The sequence below is a fragment of the Gymnoscopelus microlampas genome (assembly GCF_963454915.1).
Source record: "Gymnoscopelus microlampas genome assembly, chromosome: 16".
Classification (NCBI taxonomy): Eukaryota; Metazoa; Chordata; class Actinopteri; order Myctophiformes; family Myctophidae; genus Gymnoscopelus; species Gymnoscopelus microlampas.
In genome coordinates this window covers 29,277,264-29,298,877 of record NC_139953.1, presented here as the reverse complement: position 1 = coordinate 29,298,877, position 21,614 = coordinate 29,277,264, and the positions used below count along the sequence as shown (strand labels likewise).

The 21,614-nt window shown below is 41.3% G+C and overlaps 1 protein-coding gene across 2 annotated transcripts; it reads right to left on the bottom strand.

Moving 5' to 3' along the window:
- mpv17 (mitochondrial inner membrane protein MPV17) lies at window positions 1–21,309 on the bottom strand. 2 transcript variants are annotated; one of them, XM_084082962.1, is made up of 8 exons: window positions 21,273–21,309; window positions 19,196–19,269; window positions 9,184–9,299; window positions 7,806–7,898; window positions 6,581–6,676; window positions 1,008–1,040; window positions 823–875; window positions 1–419 (listed from the first exon to the last, which is right to left on the bottom strand). In XM_084082962.1, the coding sequence occupies exons 2-8, from the start codon at window positions 19,266–19,268 to the stop codon at window positions 350–352; spliced, it is 534 nt and encodes a 177-aa protein (XP_083939088.1). In that variant the 5' UTR covers window position 19,269; window positions 21,273–21,309; the 3' UTR covers window positions 1–349. The 2 variants fall into 2 exon arrangements, with proteins under 2 accessions (XP_083939088.1, XP_083939089.1); XM_084082963.1 differs by having other exon boundaries at window positions 19,196–19,273; window positions 21,273–21,303.
- Window positions 21,310–21,614: the final 305 nt, after the last annotated feature.

Sequence of the window (21,614 nt, the reverse complement as noted above, 5' to 3'; positions counted from 1 at the left end):
GAGGAAAGGAGTTTTTAATGTAAAACACTTCTACATTTAAAAGAGTCAACAGTTTCCAAATGTATTGTACAAGAAGATGCAACAATTAAAACGTTATACTGCAATCATGTTTCCTAATATAACAAAATAACTTGAGTCTCTCAAGTGTGAATTTGTCATGATTGTACAAACACTTATCCCTGACCTTTTACGAGTGACTCGTCAGTTTTCTACGCTGGAAATAATTAAGTACCCTAAGTGGGCTTTGGAGCAGAACAGTCCATATCGCACTACAAGTGAGTGTAAATATCATCTTCAACACTGACTGCTGTGAAGGTGTGAGGTAGGGAGGCTTGACTTGACTGGGCCTTCACATCTTATTGGCCTTCCAGGATAGGTAGGAATTCCAGGCTATGGCCACGATCTGGACCACAGCCAATCTGCAAAGAGAGGAGTCTTATGTTTGGAGGGTGTGCTTGGGTTGAGATTAGATCACATCACATGTACAGTACTATTGTGTCACAGACCTTCTCCTAAACTAAAGAAAGAGCCGTTTTCTTTTTTTGTTTTTGTTTTATCCCACAATGCAATGATGTTTGAGAACATAGGCAATATCAAATCAGGGTTTTCATTGGTAGGAAAGATAGAAAGTTGTTAAAATGCTGGACTGAAAACCATTTCATAGGAAACTTAAATGCCAAATGATTTGTAAAAACGTAACATTGTAGCTAAAATGTTTTAGATGACTTAAAAAACTGATTCATATGTATATGTATGTATTTGTTTGCATTGTTTGATAGAGCATATTGATATTATGCTGGCAGTCAGCTTGTAGACCCTTACCTGTGTTGCAGTGGAATGAAATAAAAGTTGGCAATCTGGACTGGTGGCCATAGCTGAAAGACAAACAGAATTTCTATATTGTGTATTTCTTTACATTCATAAAAAATATATATGCATAGTCCATTCAGACATTCAAATGATATGCAGATATCAAAGTGAGAATCAATGTCATATGGAAAGCTTACATAGTAGTTTGCGACCAAGGCATCTGTGTAGTCCTGTAAAGACAGAGAAATTATCAATTATTTGCATCATAATAAGTTGTAATGGTTTGTTTAGTGAGCCTAAATTCTTTGGGACTTCCTGGTAGCTACAGTTTTACTGCTTGTTAGAAATGCCTAACAAGCAAGAGAGTAGGGAAGCTCAGGGGAAGACAGTGTAGGAGAGACAGACAGGAGGAAACCTGTGGGAACACAGTGTAGTAGAGACAGGCAGTAGGGAAGCTCTGGTGGGAAACACTCCAGGTCTGTGGGAGTATGTGCGCTCCCAGAAGTGAGTGTCTTAACCACAACACAATTGATGGGTATGTATCGAAAGATTTTAATTGATTACTGTGCGTCATCTGTCCTCTTGTCCTACACTCACATCCATTCTCCTGTGGCATTTAAACTGTCACCCACCTGTCTTCTGGGTATCAGCTGTTTCGCTCCGATGTCACCACTACTGGCTTCCAAGCAACAGTCTTATGATTTATTAAAAGGGCATGGACGGAGGGATGGGGCCTCCATGCACCTCTCCTAGTCCTATCTTGACCACCATGAACTGGCTGCATCCACAGCTACTTGAATACATGGTAAAAACCCTGACAGGTCCGTATTTTACACTCACAGTTAAATTGGCAGGGTAGTAATTTAACACCTACCATTTCACCATTGAAGTTACGGATCAGTGCTTCGTAGGCCAACATATCTGCCATGTAATATTATACACACACCTCATGGTTTCAATAAAGAACCATTCAATTAAAAAGTTATACTTGCATGCAAAATGCATTGCTATGCTACAGTGTTCGGCTGTTTTTGAGATGCTTGGAAGAGCATGTCACATTTTTGTAAAATTATAACATTTACATGCATTGATTAAATAAAGCATGAATTCAATCATTTTCCAGTACCTTAGTCCAAATTCAAACACTCACACGCACTGAGACAAACACAACCTACATAAACTGATCCAAACTCACAAAATGTCCTATTTTATTGACTTAAAGGTCAGCTCAACGTGTCTTGACATATAAAAACACAAAGTCAATGTTCCAATGGGTTTTGGGTTTATTTTCTTGCTGGTGGTGTTTGTTTGCTGGGGCGTAACTGTTTTTATAATTATGAGCAAACAAGGTACAATGCCACCTGAGCTGAAATTGCTGCTGCACTGTAAAATCGTCAGGTATAATTGAACTCCCAGGAGTGTACAAATGTAACCAAATGGACCTGTAACACTAAGGATTTTACAGTGTGGTGATCCTTGTGTAAGTGGGATAAGATGTCACAATTATTCCTACTCTTTGGAGAGCATATAATGGGTCTCAGTGCCTTAGTAGTTGTTTCTGTTTCTGTTATTTAGATGCACATGCGCGACACGGCATACAACCAAGTATGAATCAGGTATTAGAAATTACATTTTACATGGTAGGTAAAGAAAGCAAGTTGACCATCAATTTGAGGCAATGATTAAAAAGAAAAAAAGATTACCCCTGAAAAGGTGTGTCTCATCTATTGGGATCTTAATCACAACGCACATAGTCTTGGGTGGATTCTATAAAAAGCCTGCAGCACACTTAATGAATTGGTATGGTCTCCATCAGGCACACTGCATGCCCTTGGCCTTTTCACTGGCGGGTATGGGTGGGGGGAGCGGCACAATTATTGTAGATTCTTTGACGTTAGAGGCTCGATGCCAATTGCAAACTGCTGTGGGCTGGACTCACAAAATAATCTCTAAACTCATAAATAATTTATGATGATAAAAAAATATTAATAAAGCATTTGTAGAGCAAAACGGCTTTCATGCACAGGTGTGTTTTGCTTTACTAAGATGATACTGACTGACTGACATTGAAGACACTATTGAGGAAGGTCCAGACGGATCGTCTGGACCTTCGAAACGTTTGTCATTAAATAAAAAAAGTGAGTTGCCACAGCAAGATACAGTGTGCGGGACTTCTTGTTTGATTCAGACTGACTGACTGACAGACATGGTAATTGGGTTGATGAAATCTGCGGACAATAAAATTGTCTTTCTTCAAAATAAAAAGCTGGCTTTTCTTGAAACACCATGGCTTGTTTTAAGAGGCTGAATATCACACAAAGCAGCTTTTATTTAGTAAAGTGCAAATAATTTGTGTCCTAACTAGGCTCACGAACAACAACTGATGGAACCAACACCTGAGAGTTGACGAGTTCAAGCAGAATCTTCTACTATCAAGATATAAATAAAGAGATAAGAGCCTTGTGTTGGTCTACAGGCCTATTCAACTAGTGGTCAGAGGAAAGTGGCCAGGAAAGGCCATAAAAAACACTTGTGGAGCATGATCCAGGGTGTGGACTTTATTTTCCTCTTTAGACTGCTCTTGTGTCCAGCACCTAGGATTTTATTTCGTACTATTCAGCTGGCGGCCCATGGTTGACTATTTGACGGCCAATGAAGAGATTTCGCGTCATATTTTACTAAGGTGCAGAGACTGCAGACTGCCAATGACGAGAATGACAAACCAGACAGATCCGTTTTGATCACATGACATTAGAGATAATGTGTACCGATTTGCATGATGTTTGGACAAAATCTCTAGGAGCAATATGACAACATTTATTTTATAATCGGCCTTCTGGTGGCACTATAATAGAGCAATGTGAAACATTTGGGGCAGAGGTTCTGAAGGAAGAGGTTCTGCCTTCAGGTTGTTCAGGTCTTAATGGGTTAAACAAATGGTAGTCCATTTATGGCTGCCAGAATTTGGGTCACGTGTGCTTCCCAGTTTTTGTTATTTCACAACATTATCTTCGTCAGCACTTGTCATGCAATGCATTTATGTAGGTCTATTGTCTGTCCAAGCATCATAATATTGGTATTATTGTGCTCATTTGAACTGTAATTAAAATGTGATAATGACGTAATAACGCACTAACATAATTGATTGAAACATCATCCACGGCTGTATTTAAGTGACTGATTAGCCAGAATGCCAGATAGACCCTGATGAAGACCTTCTAGGTCGAAACGCGTTGGTCATACTCATTTGCCTTGCTCTAAATAAATTCATATATCTTTTCACGTGAGACGGAGTGCCTTGGAATTCTTTTCTTTTTAAGTCTGCATTTCACACATTTTTGGCAAGCAGTACTTCTTTGGAAATCCTTTTTGCTAGGTATGTTGTAGTTCATCACATTGTGATGCACTGTTAGCTTGTAGATTAACTCTTTTGGGCAGGCGAAACGGTCTCCCTATGGGCTCCGTGACAATAGCTCTATATCACTGCTAAAGCAAAGCTGATGATGTTAGCATTCCACCTCAGACATAACAACAGCAGCTACCCACGATGACAGCCAGCCAAGACACTGTTACACCGGCCCTGCCAGCTACCCAGAGCCTGACAACAATTAACGAGGGGATCGAAGTCTGAACAGCCAAAGTTGAAGCCAGTAATGGGCATCGAACTGCCAGCACCAACACCGCCAGTAACAGGCCCAACAGAGGAGACGCTTGCAGGCGTGTGCAGGTTTTTACAGCGGCACAACAAGGACCTCTTCCCTGTCTTCGGCCTATGCAACGACCCTGCCATGTTCAAGCATCTGATGGACACAGTTCTGGTCCCTCGCAGCCGCTGTGTGGTGTACCCTCCTTGCCCACGCACATAGCGAACTTCGAGATACTGTAGCTCTGGCCAGCTTCTGAGAGGTGTTTTAGGCCATTCACCAGGCAGGTCTCCATCTTCATCATAACCTGGGGAAATCCCACCTTTTGTGGTAAAATGTGATGTTCCTGGGTGACGTGGTAAGCAGTGAGGTGTAATGATATGTGTAGGATTTTTGATACTGACAAATACTCTCTTGAATCAAAAGGTGTTGGTCAGCACTGGGTTTCGTTAGTTCTTATCTTGCAAAGCCATGAAAAAGAAATGCTTTTATACTCCCCCCCCCCACAGAATTCCAGTGTGCCTTCTCCTTGATGTTATAGTGCTGTTCTATTTTTACAAATAGGATACACTTAAACTACTTAATTCCTTGATAATCAGCTACTTGTCCCAGACTAATTTTCCCAGCTTGCCCAGAAAATAAATGTGCCTCCACACATCACCATCTTCTGTTATTAAATACGACAGAAAGAATTTGACAACATTTGACATGCCACAACAGCCTAACTTTGTTCTCACATTCACTTTGCACCGGGCCTGCAGTAAGGAACCCATTAGTCTGTTGTTTCTGTCTTTTCTGACATTTACCTGATTGGCCTTTCAGGTTCTTTGTTCAGACTGTGGCTCCATACCATTGCTTGGTTAAATAATCAATGATCAGTCTAAGGTGAGCAGTGGAATGGTGTGTGAGTCAGCTGGAGACACACATCTGTGCCAGCACCACCACCAGGATGCCACCCTGTTCTTACTTAAGTGTACAAATATGCGTGCAGCTTCTTATCCTCACACACACACACACACACACACACACACACACACACACACACACACACACACACACACACACACACACACACACACACACACACACACACACACACACACACACACACACACACACACACACACACACACACACACACACACACACCTTCAAACATGAGTCACCCGAGATTGCTATTTCCACAGTCCCATCCCTCTCCCTCCATCCATCACAGGAAATGGCTTCTAATAATAATGAAGACAGAAAGACATGGGTCAGGTGGTTCCTATGAGCTGGTTGAGAGAAGGAGGACAGTCTCCTGGGGGAAAGGCCTATTGCTTCATTAGCGACAGCACGTGTCCCAAGCTAGATGCCTCCCACAGGGTGCATCCACACATGTACGTCAAGTTTTCGTATGGAAGTCGGAAGTCCCATCCACTCCCATGTTATAGGAAAAACCGGACCGGAACTTCCGTTTTTTAACTTAACATGGGAGTGGACGCCTGGGCGGGACTTCCGACTTCCGTACGACAACTCGACGTACATGGGTGGATGCACCCAAAGATACATTATACCAGCTCTCAGAGTTACAGACCTGTGAGGGTCCATTTGGAACCCCCTCAAGGAACCCAGAGGGTCCCTGGATCCCACTTTGAGAACCACTGTGTTGTATTGTAGGTTCAGTGCCCCGGAAGCAAGTTTTCAGGTGTGAGGCAAACTCTTGATTTAAACCCGAAGAACCTATTATTGTTGTGATGTGCAGTATTTCCATTTTGTGTCAAGAATTGGTGCCATTCAACCACCAAAGCATACCAGCCTGTTTGCACCACAATCTTGAGTTTGTACTGTGTACCCAAGAAAAATACTATTATTTAAAAATAATGTTTAAGAAGAGAACTATTTCCTATACAACAAACAGATAACACCATGCATAAGTGATTACAAACCAAGCATAGCGGGGGAAAAAGAAGACCAAGGGGTCCCTGGTGGACAGTCAACTAAATATAAGTATTTTTCAGTGGTTATGGTAGTGTAATGACAAAAATGTTTCTCAGTACTGATTGTGTTTGTAAAGCTTTGTATGAATTCAAATAAATACACATGTAAAAAGTGAACTAGTGATAAATACAACAAAGGCATCTCACCCTCTTCAGCTTTGCAACATTGTCCTCCAGTGTTAGTCCATTCAGAGCTCCAGAGATACCCAGGAAGCCCCCCAGGAAACCGGGAGCAAAACACAACTACACAAACACACACAGTAAAATATTCAATGTTAATTTATCCTCAGTGTTATGTATTTATATTTGCATGTCTGTATGAGTGTGTGTATTTGTGATTGCATACATTAGTAGTTCTGTACATGAATGCATGGCATGGAAACAAACGTTTGTACTGTAATTACCAGTGTAATGCTAATAGGCTATGAGGGTTATTATTGTAATATTTAGTCTTTGTAACTAAATATCAACAACAACTCCAAATCTTTCTATTACACCTGAAGATAAGGCACATTTGTACATGTAACCCAGGCAGAATGTAAAAATATCCCTTATGTATTAATGAATGCCTTCTGAAACGAGAGCTATATTCCTGCATTACGGGTCACGGTACTCTCTGAATTACTCACTTCATTACTTTGCAAAACCATTCAAGAGAGTGTGACCAGTGTTAGTAAACAGAAGCTTTGCGGTTAGAAGGTCAGCCTACCCACCCCCTGCCCCACACACACACTCACTCCTAAAAGTTACGTCAAAGCAGTCGCTTGAAATTCCCACGGACAGAGCCTCCAGGTGCCTTATTGTTTGCCTGTGGGTTACCGGGTTTGGAGAAAGCTGAGAGGGAAAATATTTACATCTATGAGAAGCCTGCTCTCCTCTCTCCAAACGAGAATGAATCTACCCAATGGCAAAGGGCAGCATGCAAGACGTCCTCTTAACATCCTGCGTATTCAGCCTCACACCACTGCTTCATGGTATTGGGGATAAGCTACCGTATGTGCATAACTTTAGTCCTGAGTTTCCAAAAGGTGTAGAAGGCTCAGAAGTAGTTTTGAACTGGAAATACATACAGTATGAAGGTGTCATGAGTTTCCAGTTCAAATCTACTGCTGAGACAATCAAACAAAGCTATGGGAAAATGAACAGGAAACGAGCATGCCACCTTCTGGAAACCCGGAACTACAGTTATGCCCAGAGCCTGGCCCCACAGTCACTTCTAATACTACTACTAGTAGGGCCTACTTCCAACATCAACAGTGGTGCAGCAAGGAATTTTGTTACCTTGATGGGTTGTGAAAGAATGTCCCACTTATGACCTTACAGCAAAATGGCTGCCATGTAAATATGGTCAATGACCTCTCAGATGTCTCACCTGGTCAACAAGCATTTTCTTCATGGCAGCAGACTTCGTGCCTCCAACGACCAGTTTGTCTAGGACCCTGTACCAGCCTCCTATCACTGGACCCTGGTGGGGAAAAGAGTCGTGTATAAGTCAGCTCCTGCCTCTTGGGAGAGGAAAACAACCTCACGACAATGCATAATGCCTGATTTATACTTGGTTGTGCATAGTGTCGCACACCAGAAAAAGCTGATCTACAAACTATAAGCCCTACTGTGGTCGCACTGTGAGCGCGAGTAGGGCTGTGGTTTAGTTTGGCAGCTCGGCCTGAAAACTCCAATAGTTTATGTACAGAAAATACACGAATCTGACAAAAATCTATGAATTTCAATGGTAAGGAATAAACAGAAAAAATATGAACAAGAGAAACATGACACACAGTAGAAAGCTAAACAATAAATAAAAATAGAATATTGTGAGCCTGAGGCTTCTTATTTGTGGCAGCGGAGCTTAGTTTCCAGGACAAATATGTTGACATGTTGTCTATCTATGGAACCTTGGACAATAACAATAGCCTGTTGTTGTGATGTAAGACGATTAGGGAAATATAAATACACTTTGATTGCGTCTCTGTGACGTCAAAACTTGATAATAGAAATAAAAAAAGAAACGTGGCTAGGTGAGAGTGACTTCTGCTGGTGTCAAAACATGGGTTTAGAATAACTCACTCCATGGGGTGCTCCACGGAGTGAATATTTCTCCCAGGCCGGGTTGCCTAGGACTACGTACTGTATGTAAGCCAATTACAATATCAAAACCCGCTCATTGTCACATGACTTCCGAGTCAATAAGCCAATATACTCTGAATCCAACCTTTTATACTTGCCAAGCAAAAGAGATCAGTTTAATAGCGGAAATGTTGTTTTTAATTTTTCATTAGGTAATTGGCACTGGTACTGGTACTTGGAGGTAGCATGTATCAAAAAGCTGTTCACACTGGTCACACAAGGTGCCAAAGAGAAAGGCCACTGTAGTGACTCTGTTAGCACTCTTTTGATAGTCTTTGTCGATCATCTTGTTTTCAGTTACCTAGTAGGCTACATGCAAAATGTATCTGGCAATAAAGCTGTTTCTAATTTCTGAGTTGGCTATCAGCACTGTGAGTCAAGCTTGGGGGTAAAGTTCTGAACAAAAAACAGCAACCATTATGAAGTTTCAGTGGTGAAGTGCAGGCATTTCAACTGAGGAATGAGGTTACAGCACGAGCCTGTATTGCATGACAACCACACATACTGTATACACACTTATGAAAATTCCAAATATATTGCTTCTATACCAGATTATAACTCGTATGGTTATATTAACGACACCACCAATGAATAGAGGAGAGGAGCGGAGAGGAGAGACTCACCACAAAGAAAAAACCTATACTCATCATCTTGGCTGTCCGCTGAATACTATGATTGGCCAATCCCCTCCTCTCAATCAGCTGCTGGGAGATGACATCACCAACACCCACCAATGACCCTGGAGGAGAGAGAGAGGGGGATGTGAAGGCAAGGCGAGTGCATTTGTATATAGCATATTCCAACAAAAAGGCAATTCTGTGCTTTACACAAAAGATTGAAAGCATTAAGAAAAGGCACAAAAGAGCCACATTATAAAATTAACACATTTAAAAAGTGTTATAGGAGAAAGAATAAGAAACAAACAAAAGTAGAGAACATTGAAGGGTGAGGAGGAGGTAACAGAAAGGAGAGCAAGAAAATAAAGACGGAAAGAGAATTATGATTAGTGGCATTATGTCACCTTGTATTACATTGTATGCCAATGCTTAGTGGGCAAATCAAGCCCAGGCACCTGCCAATGGAGGCACGAGCATGGATGCCAACCCCCCATTCACTTCCCTCAGTGTGCACCATTCAAATTGAGCCTTCTTAATGTCAAACCACCAAACTTCTCTCTATTCTCTTGCTTGTTGCTTAGTTGAATGTTCCTGATGCTAAGACAAGGCAAAAACACAATGACATAAACACAATGATATACTAATAAACACACACACGCACACACTCTTTAATTGCCCCGAGTGAGAGGGTGACAAGAGGAGCAAGAGGGTGATACATTTGTGCTAATTGATCAGCTGCAATATCTGCCCTAAGGCTAATATGGCAAAGTGTACTTTGTCTCGTGACGTTATTTTCTGATTTACATTATGGCTTGGTTGGCTTGATTTGGGGAAAGGTTTACCTTCGAGGGACTACAGCATGTCAGCTGAGGGCTTCAAGGAATCATCCTAACTTTTCAGCCCTATTCACCAGTCCTAAACTCCCAGCTGCTAACGTTTGGGGGTTTCTTCGCTGAGGAGAGCCAAATTTTGTTCAATGGGATGGAAGGACAGCAGGTGAACTGGCTGGGATACTGAGGGAGTGCCTTGCCTTCCCTTACAGAGAGAACTGAGGAATAAATTGGACATTACTTCCTCATTACTGCTGCCAGTAGGGCTGGGCCATATCGACTAAAACAAATGTAATAAAATTCCAGAGATCTAGTCTCACATCACAATATCAATATAATATTGCTATATTGTGCAGCCCTAGCTGCCAGTGATAACTTGACTGTGCTGTATATGGTAAGACACAGAGACAGCTGCTTCAATTCCTCTAGTGTCTAAACAAACTGAACAAGCGGCAGAGGTTTTTACTTCATATACTTTCTGAAGGATGAGTTTTCTCTCACTCTGCTGGAATTGTACACCCTGCCCTGATTCCTACTGTAGAAAATATCTCTTAACACAATGGCAGGTGTGCGCGCGAACATGCGCGCGTCTTAAATCAAGCGCACTATTTAGAGAACATTCTCGTTTAAGTTAGGTGGGTTCACAGTAGTGTTTGGAGAAGTCGGTATACTACTTTTGACAAAAGATTTCAAGGTGGCCCAAGCCTTAATGCTGCCAAAACAAAATGTACTGTAGATTTATTTTGTGTCATTTTTTATGTTTCATTTCAGGAGTGTGTAGAGGTAGGAAACCAAGTGCAGAGAAGGAGAGAGAAGAGACATACAGTACGAGACAAGACGGAAGTCGGATTTGAATATACATTTACATTTGTCCACCTCATATTTGTCAGTTAAAACCATTTGCAAAGCCTCTGTGCACTTCGCATCTTTGGAAAACCATGGCAAAGGGCAGTATACCTGTATAATATAACACTGTGACAAGGGCCCCAAACTATGAAGTGGAGCAAAGAAGTAAAGTCAAGTGATGAGAGTTGAGACACCAACACTGTGAGTGAGCAACTCCATGTTGGCAATGGTGCATGTGTGTGTGGCCTGTGTGTGCCACTGTCTGATTGTTTTATCGACCTTTCCGGTCTATATACAACACTAAAACTGATTGATGCGAGTTAAAATATACACTATGTACACTAGAAAAGAAGTGGATATACGACGTATACCATACCACTGCAAAACATGGATATATTTACAGTATTCAGTATTACACACTGTCAAACTCAACAGGGAGCAGACATGGTTTAACAAAGCTCTGTGGTGTTATAATAATAATAATAGCTCAGATTATAGCGCTTTTCTAAGTACCCAAAGTCTTTACATAAAAGAAAAGAAACCAACTTTATTAAGAAAACACAAAAGAATAAAAAGAAAAGTGCTAGATTAAAAATGATAAAAGGCTAAGCATGGGTTGGGGGGACATCTTAACTCGACCTCAGCTGGGAAAGGCTATCCTGAAGAAATGGGTTTTGAGTGTGGTTTTGAAGGAAGGGAGGGAAGGGACGTCTTTAATAGGGTTAGGGAGTGCATTCCAGAGGGAGGGGGCAGCAATAGAGAAAGCCCTATCCCCCCCAGGTACGGTACTTGGCGACCTCCAGGAGGTTGGCTTCACTGGACCTGAGGGAACGGGAGGGGACATAATGTTGGAGAAGATCAGAGAGGTAGGGGGAGCCAGATTATTGAGTGCCTTGTAGGTGGTAAACAGGATTTTGTATGTGTAGGTCATGGAGGACAGGTGTAATATGGTCATCATCTTTATATTTATTTTTGCGTCTCTCATACTGTTTATAGCCTTTTTTTTTTTTTTGGTGAAGCCCAGTTGGACAATGGTCGTGACAATGAACATGGCCGTGAGAGGGCCTAATGTTTACACTTAAAAGCAACTTTTAGCTCACAAAAAAATGAGTTCCATCGCATTAAGAGGTAAGGATCAAGCTGAGTATGTGTGAGGGAAACAAAAACAGTGTGTCAACCTGAGCAGGTTAAGGAACAGATCTGCAATATGGACATAGAACTGCTGGCTGTGGGAATGAGGCCATATTTAGCATGTAACTTTTCATACGCCATTGTCATCCCCATCTACATCCAACCAAGAACCAATGCAGCGTGCGACCTCCCAGCCTAACCGAGCTCAGCAGCACTGCACACATCCATCACCCCTACTCCTCCCTCTGCCTCCTTCCCCAGGAAGCAGCCCCAGGCTGCTGCAGATGTTCTACCAGTTAGTAGTAGCCACTATCCAGTGTCCTCTGCTTTGTCGTGGTCTGTTTGGGGGCGTAACATCAACTCCAGGACACTAACAAACAACAACCTGGCGATTAGTTCTGTAGTTGGGAGTTAAACTGGACAATCTGATGGTGGTTGTGGAGAGGAGGATGAGGAGGAAGCTGGAAGGACGACTGGGATGGACTACTGGGATTTACACTTAAGTATTAAGTTCGGTTCGTTCTTTTCCCCACCTAGTTTTGAACCACCAAAAATGATTGGTTCAGAACCCTAAAAGTTGGTTCTGGAACCCAAAAAATACTTGTTTTTTCTTGCCCTGACCTGTGAACCAAAGTGGCCGTTTCAATATTCTACAGGTTGGAAGATGCAGGTGCGATACAAACAATGGTGCACAATCATCTTTAAAAAAAGAAAAACAACAACAACAGTGCAGTGGTGCAATTCATTTGATAGTTAAAGCTGTCTTTGTTTGGTTGCACCATGTAAGATTCATCTTAGGTGGTGTAAAGTCCAAACTAATCAAAATATATTTGTACAGAATATGATGATTTTCCTTTTCTGTGTTGTTGTCACTTTACATGAACAGAATCTTAACAGTCAGACGTATCAATCTGGGACAACTTTCTTGCCCATAACGTTAATGCAAATTAGGACATATTTTATTAACAATCAATTGATAGAATAACGCTATTCAGGTTGGGGCTGTTTAGTTACATCTATCTAAGGTGATCACTCTAGATCATCATCGTAATTTACCGCTCAGGGAATTAAGTAGTGTTGTCAATCAATGTATTGTTTTTCTGTTATGTAGGCTAAGCTTTTTTGTAGGCTTAATCGCGCAATGCCAGTGATGTATTTTGTCTCACAGAGTCTGAAAAAAATGACTCAGTAATCCTCATCTCTGCTTGTGTAAAATGAAAGTGCGAGTATATTTCATATACTGTACATTTAGAAGGGGTGTAATCTGTCATGAATGTGTTGGCGCAGCAGGAACTCCATATCATTTAAGTTATTTATCCAAACAAAGCATGCATGTGTGCCTAAAACACACAAATCAACTCAATATCCACTTTAGATAGTATACATAGGGGTATGCATTCATAACGGATTGACAGCCTAAATATCTTACAATAATGGTTCAATTAAAAAAATGTGTGCAAAGATTATTTTGGAAAACTGTAACTGTGCCATTGACGATTGAATTTCCACCGTGAAATAAACAAATGTCTATCCGTAGGCTGTAAACATTAACGCCCTCCGTTCATGACGTAGCCTATCCTTGATTACAACGGTTCTGCTTATAACTGGTGGGAAACGCAGGAACGGTTCGGGCCGGTTTGCTAGAAAGTACCAAGGTTCCAAGAACGGAGCTGGTCCTAGAACCAAAGTTATTTTGGTGGAAAAGGGGCCTGTGTGCAGGCTGGCAGACACTGTACATATATCATGTTACATGTAATCAGCCTCATACAGTATATAGTCATTTCCACTGTCGATAGTCTGTACATATATCCATTCACTGACGATAGATGTATGTTCATATCTCTGGTGATAGATGATGTACATTATATTGACACCTATATCAATATCTATATTTATTAACAGTTGTAAATTATGCAACGTCCAAGTGAAAATGGCTAGGCTAGACTTAAGTCTACCTATTTTTATTTTATGTTTATAGATGGATACTTTATTTGTCCTTCATGTGACGAATTATGTCTATGGAACCAATGTTAAAAAAAATCTGCCTTTGGTGGTATCCTTTTAAGTCATTGATTGGCTGGCCTGGTGGCGGTACGGAGATACTGTCATCTTCACCCTTCGCACCGCTGTTAATAAAATACACAGCACTGGTTAAGAATATAAGCTGTACCCAGCTGGGTGTGAGCTAACCTTTCCTTAAAATGTCAGAGGAGATATAATAAGGGCAGGTTAGGGCAACAGAAAGCAGGCCCATGCACAGGCAAACACCGAGCAAAAGTCAACCGTGGGCCTTGAGAGACAATAAATATATTTCATGTGTGATTCATAATCTGACACTTTCCACTGGCGTAAAGTGCGCGCGCACACACACACACACACACACACACACACACACACACACACACACACACACACACACACACACACACACACACACACACACACACACACACACACACACACACACACACACACACACACACACACACACAAACGTTTAGCAAACTTTGGGGACATTGCATTGACTTATATTCATTGCATAAATCCTTACTCTAATCCCAACCCTATGAACTTCAGTAAAATCCAATTGGAGACACCAATTTTATCCCCAATTTGAAATTTCCTGACATAGACCACATTTGGGGACAATGTAAATATGGATATAAATCTTACAATAAATGCACTGAATCTCTGTACGTACATATGTATGTATGTTCATACCCCAGGGAGTGCAGTGCCCGACATTGAGTCGGTCGGATACCAGAAAAGACTCAAACAAATGAGCCAATTGATTGCCATGACAACCCCAGCCTTAGCGTGATTGGGCAAATTCCCCACACCTGCCATTTGATTAGTTTGTCAGTCCAATTTTCTCAGTCAGTTTGAGGGTTACATGTCGGGAAGCCGACATGTCGCCTTTCCGACAGTTACTAACCCTATACCTAACCCTAACCGCACGCGGAAGCCACGTAGTCGGAGTAGTGGGATGTCGGTTGTTGAGACCCAACACATCTTGTATGGGGTTTCTGGCACAAAATATTCTCCCATGGGGATCCGCGGCCAAATACATATTAATTTAGGGGTCCTTGACAGGAAAAAGTTTGAGAAGCACTGTTCTAAAAGACACCTTGACTGCACAGACACAAGAATGTCAACGGGGGACAAACACAGGCCAGATACAAAGTACCAACACATTCTGGGTCAGTGCAGCAATGTAAAGGGATTGGGCTGGCAGAGAATCTTGGGTATTAAGCTAATGAAAAAAAGAGGGACCGGTGGCACCAGGTGTAGAAGAACTACATGGAAACTAAAGCTGCAGTATTGGAGCAACACATACTGTATCCTAACATGCCTCGTCTCACTTATTTGCCACATTGATTCTCACGCTGTATCATTAATTCACAAACACATCTGTACACACTCTCTGCTTAGCTCCTCCTTTTTATGCCGGCAGTGTGTGCATATTTAAATCTTGGTCATTCATGTGCATTTCAAATCATCCTTACGGGACAATTTTCACACTCAAAAGTCAAAACAGCTAACACTCAGGATTTTACAGTGTAGTATTCAAATGTTGTTGCGCAATGAGGTTGCTTGTAATGAAATGTGTCATAAATAAATTCACGCATTGTTATTATCTTTAGTCTATATACAAATATGAAATGGCCCATATCCCGTTATCAATGAATCACACAACCGTGTGTGGAAATACGGTGGTAGATATGCATCTTAAGTGTGCTTGCTCTCTTCTCTCTCTCTCACACACACACAGCATACATTCTGGAAGCTCTACCTCTCCACCATACTCCTCTTGTACACCAATTGTCTGTCTAATTTTGTTTTCCTGCCCACTCCCCTCTCCTTCTCCACCAATTACAAGTCCAAAACAATGGTGATGACTCATTGGAGTTGGTAAGAGGTAAGGGTAAACTTTATTGTCCCCAAGCGGAACTTTGTCTTCACATAAAAAAAGCATGAGAAATGTTTGCCACGATGGTAGACAGTTGCGTCACATAAAACATCTTAGACATAAGAGATATTTGACTATACATTTAATATTGACAACGTGAAGACTTAAAGTCTTAAAGTTTAAGAATGAAAGTGCAAAAGTACTAAGTGTTTATTTATTGCTCTATTACAATAAGATTTCGCAGCTTTCTGTTGGCTGGAACAAACAATATAGCTTCAAGTGGTCTGATTTTCACAACGCGTTGTGCATAAGGTTTGTAGTGCATAAGGTTCATTTCCAGAAAAAAAGTGGATTTTGAGAGTCCACAATGATCGCTATGACTGCCGACTGCTCGTACAGGCTCTGTATGGACTCATGAGCCCTTACAGCCTGCATATAGTCTAAAAGACTGCTATAATGGTGCTCGGGTGGCGCAGTGGTGAAGTCCCTGCCCACCACGGAGGTTGTGGGTTCAAATCCACCGTGGTGCATCCAGCTTTAGCGGGTGTCTGTACGAACACAATTGGCCCGTGTTCGTGGGCGTCACTGCATGTATTCCTACGGCCTGGGGTGGCACCTGTCAGCAGGGAGTGTTGGGCGGAAGTAGTAGGACGAAGGCCCTACGTCCCCTGGTGGGGGATACAACAGCAGTGACGACACAAAAATGTGTGTGGGGAGGAATTCATTGGCATAACGACTAAATTGGGGAGAAAAAGGGGGTAAAAATTAATTGGCTACAGAAAAAAAGACTGTTATAGCCTAATCATGTTGTTTTTTGCATGTTGGCAAGCTGCTGTTCAACGACATAAATGTTAGACCTTGAAGCAGTGGCGTTCCCAGAAATTACATTTAGGGCAGGCGAGATTTTTTTCTCTACACCCCCGGGATGTCGGGGGGAAATCTCGGGGGAAACAAGTTAACAACAACACTACACTGACTACAAAACTGAAAAACGTTAATAAAAACAATATGCAAGTATAATGAATCAATCAATAATTCAGCGGTGGTCTCTTCATGTTATAGTTTAATGGCTCAAGCTGCTCACTCAGAGCCCCTTTTATGCCACGTGAGTACTCTGCTGAATGGATACGGTAGTGATTGGCTGCCTGCCCGCATGAATGGACGAGGTCCGACGGCCACTATTCTCTTTGGATGTTTTTCACTGCCTGTTTTTCAGTCTTTTACTTTATTTTCTAGGGGAGGCTAGATTTTAGTTGGGCAGGCGGCCGCCTGCCCTGCCTCTAGGTGGGTACGCCACTGCCTTGAAGTCTTGTCACAACAGCACAAGCAGACCTTTTCACACTCCCCATCATAAACATTCCAAATGGGTCCATGTTTATTTCCTGTTGCATTGTTTGTGAATATCAGAGGCTGACAGAAAATAAACTCAGACCCATAAGCTGTTCCCTAGCAACACAATTCCAGTGACAAGGTCTAGAGGGAATTGTCCATTCACACAAACACAGGCACCTACTACAAATTCTCAGGAAGGCAATACAATTTATAGTAACTATACCTTAACAGTAAACGGTGCATTTATGTAGCAATTTTATCTGCTTTACAATGTGCATTGCATTCACCCATATACACAGACTGCGGAGAAAACCATGCACGGTACCAGCCTGTTCATCGGAAGAGCTAGAGATTAAATGTCTTTCTCGCATGGACTCTTTGACACTAATCCAGGGGGAACCAAATTCCCAAGCGGCCACTCTACCTCCTGAGCCACTGCTGCCGTGTATATATATACATATATACATATATATATATTTTTTGATTATATATTTTTTGCGATAACTGGGCACTAGAGAAATGTAAACTTGAAGTCTTTGTATTGTTGGCATTTAGCAGATGCTCTTAATCCAGAGCAATTTACAGTAAGCAAGGTAAAAAAGGTTAGATCATAGTAAAACCAAGAACCTATCATCAGTCTAAACAGTATAATATTAAAAAATGAATAATCTGTACTTTGAAACAATACCCACTATAGGATGCCAGGTCTACAAATGAATCTGGCATCGACACGTCTACACAACATGCTATCTAAATGACATTTTAGCCTTTGCATAAACCTGCAAGGTCGTCAAGGGTAGGGCAAGTGCTACGGCAAGTGCTACGGGCTAAGGTGGTGTCTGAAGAGGTGAGTCCTCAGATTACTGCGGACGATTGGGAGGGAGTCTGCAGTTCGAACTGCAATGGGGAGTTTGTTCCACAGTTTGGGAGCCAGAAGGGAGAAAAGTCTGGGACATGTGGAGCGTTGTATATCTTCTGATCACTTGGCCACTGGAAGGCATTTGATGTTCAGCAGTCTACCCCCAGCATTGCATGAATTGCCAATGTCACCAGCATCATTGTGGGCTACAATTTTCAAAGCATTTAAAGACCCATAGCAGATCTACAAACTTCCAGCACATCAGGATGCGGGTTGTGAGCTTGTAGAGTGGCTATTTTCACTAAAGTATGTGGTTAATGAACAGACAGTGTTCTTATCCTGTCTGTGCAACATCAACAGGATCCAAGTCAAAAGTTTTAAATATGGGTACTCCACCTCAGGAATGTGTTTACATGAAGTGATTATTATACCACACAATATCAGGGTCTTTTCATACCATATACACCAGACCAAATAGCTCTACAGAAGGATACTCAAAACACTGCCTACTGCTGCCATCTAGTGATTATGAAATGATATTACACTTGATGTTTACGGTAGTAGCCTAGGCTCATGCTCCACTACTACTACTGTTCTACAACAAGTCAATTAATACATAAGAAACTAGTTAAATATAGTGTCATTGTTCAATTGTGAGCTTGTCAGCTTTGACAGATTTATGACATTGTATTTGATAAAATGGTTTCATGGACTACTGACAGATTTATGAAATTTCCTTTTATGACATTTAGGTTACATGGACTACTACTCACCCCACTCCCACTCACTCTACAGGACATGGTAATGTAGGTACACAGTGAAAGCCTCTGTGTCTCTTGGCACAAAATGTCATCAATGTACTGGAGCATGAGTGTGCAGGCTTTATTCTTTAAAACTCTGAGAGTGTACAAATGATCAAATGAAATGATGAATGCATTTTCTGAGAACCCAATAGGCCTATAATGCAGCCATTTAATAAAGCTATCTCTGGGTTTTCTTACTTCACAAACCCTATTCATCAGTTTTTACATCTTGCTCCGTGTTTTCATTTATCAATGTATCTACACTACAGTGATGTCTCTTAAATATTAGCATTTTAGTTTTTCTTACCGGCAGTCACTATCTGGACAGACCATGGGTACTTGGTCATCAAGACCTGGTAGGATCTCCACAGGCCTGCCATTCTACCTGTATGAAATACAAGCATGTAGGTCAATCAATAGCTTTAATAATCAGTATGCACAGAAAAGCCCTCAGTGTTAATTGTCTCCGCCAGGCCGAAGGTGTAGCAGAGACTATGTTTTGCACCCTGTCTGCCATGCGTGTGTGCATGCGTGAGTGCGTGCGTGCGTGTCCATCCATCAGCTAATCTCCAGCAAACTGCACACACACTTCTTGGATGCCAGCAGAACCTCTGCCCTGATTTTTTCAGATCAGCCTGTTATAGCGCCAAACAGGACAGGACTTTGAACAAAATGCCTCAAATCATGAAAGCAGTGTCCAATTGGGTGAAACTTTGCACGCACATTCGCCCTACATTGAGGAACAAATGCCACCCATTATGACATTGCCCTATTATAGCGCCACCAGGAGGCAGGTTTTTGCAAAAGACATTTATCGATATTACTCCTACAGATCTTGTCTGATTCTTCATATTCCATCAACATTGCTGCCTGCCTGGCCCACAATAACCTACCTGACCTGGCGGAGACCTGTGCTCCGAGGAGCACTTTTTCTAATTTAACCATGTGTAGCATTTTCTGGGTTCAACAAGAAAAAGCAGTTCCAGTGGAAAGCATTTCAGGGAAATATTCCTTCAAAAGTACAACATTTGAGAAATAGAATTAGCTATATTGACTAAAGATAAATAGTATAAAATATGAATATTGATTTAAAAGCATGAATATTTTTTGGTAGAAATAGCATTTGAGTGGAATATACATAACTAGGGAATAATTATGACGTTGATCATTTGAGTTCAAGTTACCTTGTAAAATATAAAAGGTTTGAACAACTAGTGGCTTAGGCTATCTATCCCCTCCTTAAGGCTGGAGGCCGTTAGGTCATTGATCACATGGAGGCAGCAGCTGCCTCTCCACACAACGCTCTCTATTAGAGAACATTAGACAAAAACTCATGGGCTGAGGTGACGCTGTATGAAAGCTATTCTAAATAAAGTAACGCTTATCTTATACAGCGACGGGCATTGATTCTTAACTTTTTAACAGTGGTGTAAATAAGTACGTGTTACTCAAGTACTGTATTTAAGTACAATTGTGAGGTATTCTTAACTTTCCTGGAGTATTTCAAATGTTCTGTACTTTTACTTCTACTCCATCTCAGAGGCAAATATTCTACTTCACTCCACTACAATTACATGAAAACTTAAGTTACTAGTTATTTTGTAGATGAATGTGATTATCATATTACATATTACGTTTTAGTAGTTAAAATGTCCCGAAATATTTAGGGCTTTATAAATTGGTTAATGTATATATAGGCCTACATAACCAATTTTCAGCCGTAAATATTTCGGGACACTTGAAAATAGCAGATCTACAAGCTCCACAATGCAACACATTGTGTGCTGGTAGATCTGCTATTTTCAAAAGATTTTTATACATTTGAAAACGTGTGAAATGGGACATTCTTCATAATGAGTATTTTCTAATTTTGGTCCTTTTACATTTTTGCTACAAAAAAAGAACTTTTACTCAAGTACATTTTTAATTCCCGACTTTACTTGTAACAGAGTATGTGCTGTAGTTATTCCCTCGCGCACGCGGACATACACGCGCGCGGTAACAGAATGCATTCTTGTGGTTACAGGGTGTACTATTTCCCCCCCAACATTTTCGGTTTGAGTATACTGCGTATATAGTAAAAGTATAACTACTGCTATTCCTATATAGCAGTATTGATACTTTTACTTAAATAAAAAATGTGAGTACTTTTTCCACCACTGATCAATCCTCTTCTATTTACTTAAGATTTGACAACCGTCTGGACTTAGAAGGCTGCTAAATGTATCAGTCAGTCAGTGTACAAACATAACTGAGTCGTGTCTATTCATGATGCCACACTGAATGAAACAGGCGATAGAGTAAAGAAAGTGGCACACTAGACAGACTAGGCTACTGCATCATCACACAGAGAAACTGTTACATTGAAGCAAATAATCACACACATGCCTGTTTCTGTTATGTTGCCTCTTCGGCTCCAACGATTCCAATGACACTGCCTGGGGTTATTTCTTGCCGTGAATGCTTCCCGTCAGGCAGATCTTTCTGCAAGGCAGTGTACCACCGGGGGAAGAAGATCAACTTGAAACAGTTCCAGTGCTTATTAAAAGCACACAACATTAGAGTTTAAAAATGTGTTTTCAACCGGTGTTTGAATAGATCTTTAAATTGAGTGTATAAAGGGCAGTCTAGCAGTCAATTTAAGGCAAAAAGTACCAGTTATACTGATCATAACGTCACTTCCACCGTAAACATCCAAAATATAAGTACATTGCCCTCTAGTGGTC

What these genes read in the sequence shown, in the direction of transcription:
- mpv17 (XM_084082962.1), bottom strand. Translation starts at nt 19,268, where the DNA reads ATGGCAGGCCTGTGGAGATCCTACCAGGTCTTGATGACCAAGTACCCA. An exon ending in AGAAAATGCTTGTTGACCAG is followed by an intron (nt 6,677 to 7,805) that starts GTGAGACATCTG and finishes GTGTTTGTGTAG; the next exon opens with TTGTGTTTTGCTCCCGGTTT. An exon ending in CCTTGGTCGCAAACTACTAT is followed by an intron (nt 876 to 1,007) that starts GTAAGCTTTCCA and finishes TTTGTCTTTCAG; the next exon opens with CTATGGCCACCAGTCCAGAT.